The 3,230-nt window shown below is 51.5% G+C and overlaps 1 protein-coding gene across 1 annotated transcript; it reads right to left on the reverse strand.

Moving 5' to 3' along the window:
* Nucleotides 1-842: 842 nt before the first annotated feature.
* LOC311247565 (zinc finger and BTB domain-containing protein 46-like) lies at nt 843-2,528 on the reverse strand (the record flags this gene model as incomplete). The annotated part of the gene is made up of 2 exons (XM_084338602.1): nt 2,326-2,528; nt 843-1,782 (listed from the first exon to the last, which is right to left on the reverse strand). Coding segments are annotated over exons 1-2 (1,126 nt in total), but the record flags the coding sequence as incomplete, so codon positions are not given.
* Between the last annotated feature and the right edge of the window lie 702 nt (nt 2,529-3,230).

The following is a 3,230-nucleotide window of genomic DNA, read 5'->3' on the forward strand; positions in this document are numbered from 1 at the left end:
AGACTCTACTGTAACGGTCTCGAGACTCTACTGTAACAGCCTCGAGACTCTACTGTAACGGTCTCTAGACTCTACTGTAACAGTCTCTAGACTCTACTGTAACGGTCTCTAGACTCTACTGTAATGGTCTCTAGACTCTACTGTAACAGTCTCTAGACTCTACTGTAACGGTCTCTAGACTCTACTGTAACAGTCTCTAGACTCTACTGTAACGGTCTCTAGACTCTACTGTAATGGTCTCTAGACTCTACTGTAACAGTCTCTAGACTCTACTGTGACAGTCTCTAGACTCTACTGTAACGGTCTCTAGACTCTACTGTAACGGTCTCGAGACTCTACTGTAACGGTCTCGAGACTCTACTGTAGCGGTCTCTAGACTCTACTGTAACAGACTCTACTGTAACGGTCTCGAGACTCTACTGTAACGGTCTCGAGACTCTACTGTAACGGTCTCGAGACTCTACTGTAACGGTCTCTAGACTCTACTGTAACAGTCTCTAGACTCTACTGTAACAGTCTCTAGACTCTACTGTAACAGTCTCTAGACTCTACTGTGACAGTCTCTAGACTCTACTGTAACAGTCTCTAGACTCTACTGTAACAGTCTCTAGACTCTACTGTAACAGTCTCTAGACTCTTCTACTCTGCGCCGCTACTCGTTGAACAAGTGTAGTTGGACCGTGAAGCCGTTCCCGGCGCACACTCCAAATTCTTGACCCAAATCCGCACGGATAAAACAGAGGGTCCCGGGAGGTTTGGGCTGACTGACTGTACATCTCTATTATCTAATGCAGCAGGATGCCATGCAAGAGACTGAAGACTGAAACACACAACAGGCCTACCTGGGATGTCCTGACCGGCGTAGTTCCATCCGGCTACATTCAGCATGGAGGGCAGAGGAGACCCGGGGTGACTGTCCCTGTCTCTCTCTCTGTCCCCGCTGCCCTCGGCCTGCTGGGTGATGTGCCTGACCGTGTCCTTGTTCTTCCTGTTCTTCCTCCGGCCCGACCCCGAGGGCTGCCAGGGCCCCTCTCCTCCTCCCACTCCTCCTGCTCCTCCTCCTCCCGTTCCTCCTCCTCTCCCCCCCTGCTCCCCCTGGCTCTGGGCCGCCCCCCTGGGGGCGTCCCGGGGGTGAGAGGAGGAAGCGGGGGACACCTGTTCTTCTTTGACGGTGACGGGCTTGTAGTCGTGCGGCCAGGCGGGCTGGGAGTCGTGGCAGCCGTCCTCCTGGCTCTCGTGGCTCTTGGGGGGCTCCTGGTCCTCCTTGCCGTAGGTGCTGCCGCCCTCGTGGCAGCTGGCGATGGCCGAGTCCCCGGAGGAGTTGGCGGGACTGGTGCGGCGGCCGAGCCACGGCGAGGTGCTGCGGCCGGACATGATGGAGGCCAGGGCTTCAGACGCCATGCCCACTATCGCTCCTCCTCCTACCCCTCCGGCACCCCCTCCTACCATGCCTCCTCCTCCTCCTCCTCCGCCTCCTCCTCCTCCGCCTCCCGCTCCTCCCCCTATGCCGGCCGCGGCTCCCATCTCAAAGTCGCCCAGTTCGTCGGCCATCTCGGAGCGGATGCTGATGTCCAGCGCAGCCTTGATGAAGCCGTGGCAGGCCTGGACGATGTCCGTCATCTGCAGGTAGCTGGCGGCCGACATCACCTCGATCACATTCTTGCTGGTGAGACCCAGGTGGGCCGAGTACATGAAGTCCAAGATGGCTTTGAAGCCTGTCGCTGTGACAATGTCCAGGTGAGTGACGGTGGTTTGGTGGTGAGGCTCCGACCCTTTCTTGACCTGCAACACGAGAATGAGATGAGCATTTGTGATGGTAAACCTGTAAACCTGATTGTTGTTGACAAATCAAGAGAATACACACACACACACACACACACACACACACACACACACACACACACACACACACACACACACACACACACACACACACAAAACACAGTTCTCTCAAAGAGCCACATCCCACCACCAGTCCACCTGACAGTCACTATGTGGATCAGTTCTTCACCTGACAGTCACTATGTGGATCAGTTCTTCACCTGACAGTCACTATATATGTGGATCAGTTCTTCAGCTGACAGTCACTATGTGGATCAGTCCTTCAGCTGACAGTCACTATGTGGATCAGTCCTTCAGCTGACAGTCACTATGTGGATCAGTTCTTCACCTGACAGTCACTATGTGGATCAGTTCTTCAGCTGACAGTCACTATGTGGATCAGTTCTTCAGCTGACAGTCACTATGTGGATCAGTCTCTCACCTGACAGTCACTATGTGGATCAGTCTCTCACCCGACAGTCACTATGTGGATCAGTCTCTCACCTGACAGTAGAGGGTCTTGAAGTAGCGCGAGGAGCCCAGGAGAACGTTCTTGTGGGCCTTGAAGATCTTCCCGTCGACGATGACACAGGCGTCACAGAGGATGCCATGCTGCCTCTGCTCATTGAGCTCCCTGAGCAGCTGACGGTAGTGAGAGGAGATCTCCATTTCCTCCTTCCTGTTGTTCATCTGGGTAGCTGACCGGTAGCCTCTCCTCCAAGCTCTCTACTGAGAGACACAAAGGGACAGAGCAGACCGTAGGGATTAAGAACTGATGTCATAACATATTTCAATGTACTATAAAGATGCAATATCCCGGCTATCATCAATAACCCAAACAGTTTGCTTCATTCACCTGGACACTAGGTCTGGGGGCGATTCATCGAGTTTCAATTTCAATTACGATTTTGGAAATGGATTCCCACGATCACGATAACAAGATAATCGAGATGAAACAATTATTGTGCTGAATGCCGTGTTGCTCATTTGGTCTTGTGTTGTAAATGCAGCGCACCCTTCCTCCTTCACAGCGGTCCTCCTCCCCCGTTTCAGCTCACGTTGAGAGGGAGGAGGGAGCCACGGTGTGTTTCTACACTTATACAGAAACATCTTTGGTAACAGAAAGGCAGCCTTTGGTTGAGAAGAAAGGTAAAACATATTCAGTCGTCGTCATATGATGTTCTCAAATCAATGAGTAATCGTATTTAATAATCCTGATTTCAATATCAATTTAAATAATCGTGATTATGGTTTTTTAACATAATCGAGCAGCCCTACTGGACACCATCTTAAATGGAAAAACAAGACATGGTGGGAGAGAGAACCATATTGAATCCCATGTTATTACAGCTTAGAATTTCATTCGGGAAATAACTAATTGGAGGACAGGTGGAGATAATCTCCATAAT

This window comes from Notolepis coatsorum (assembly GCF_963971535.1).
Source record: "Notolepis coatsorum genome assembly, contig: SCAFFOLD_2183, whole genome shotgun sequence".
NCBI classification, from domain to species: Eukaryota; Metazoa; Chordata; class Actinopteri; order Aulopiformes; family Paralepididae; genus Notolepis; species Notolepis coatsorum.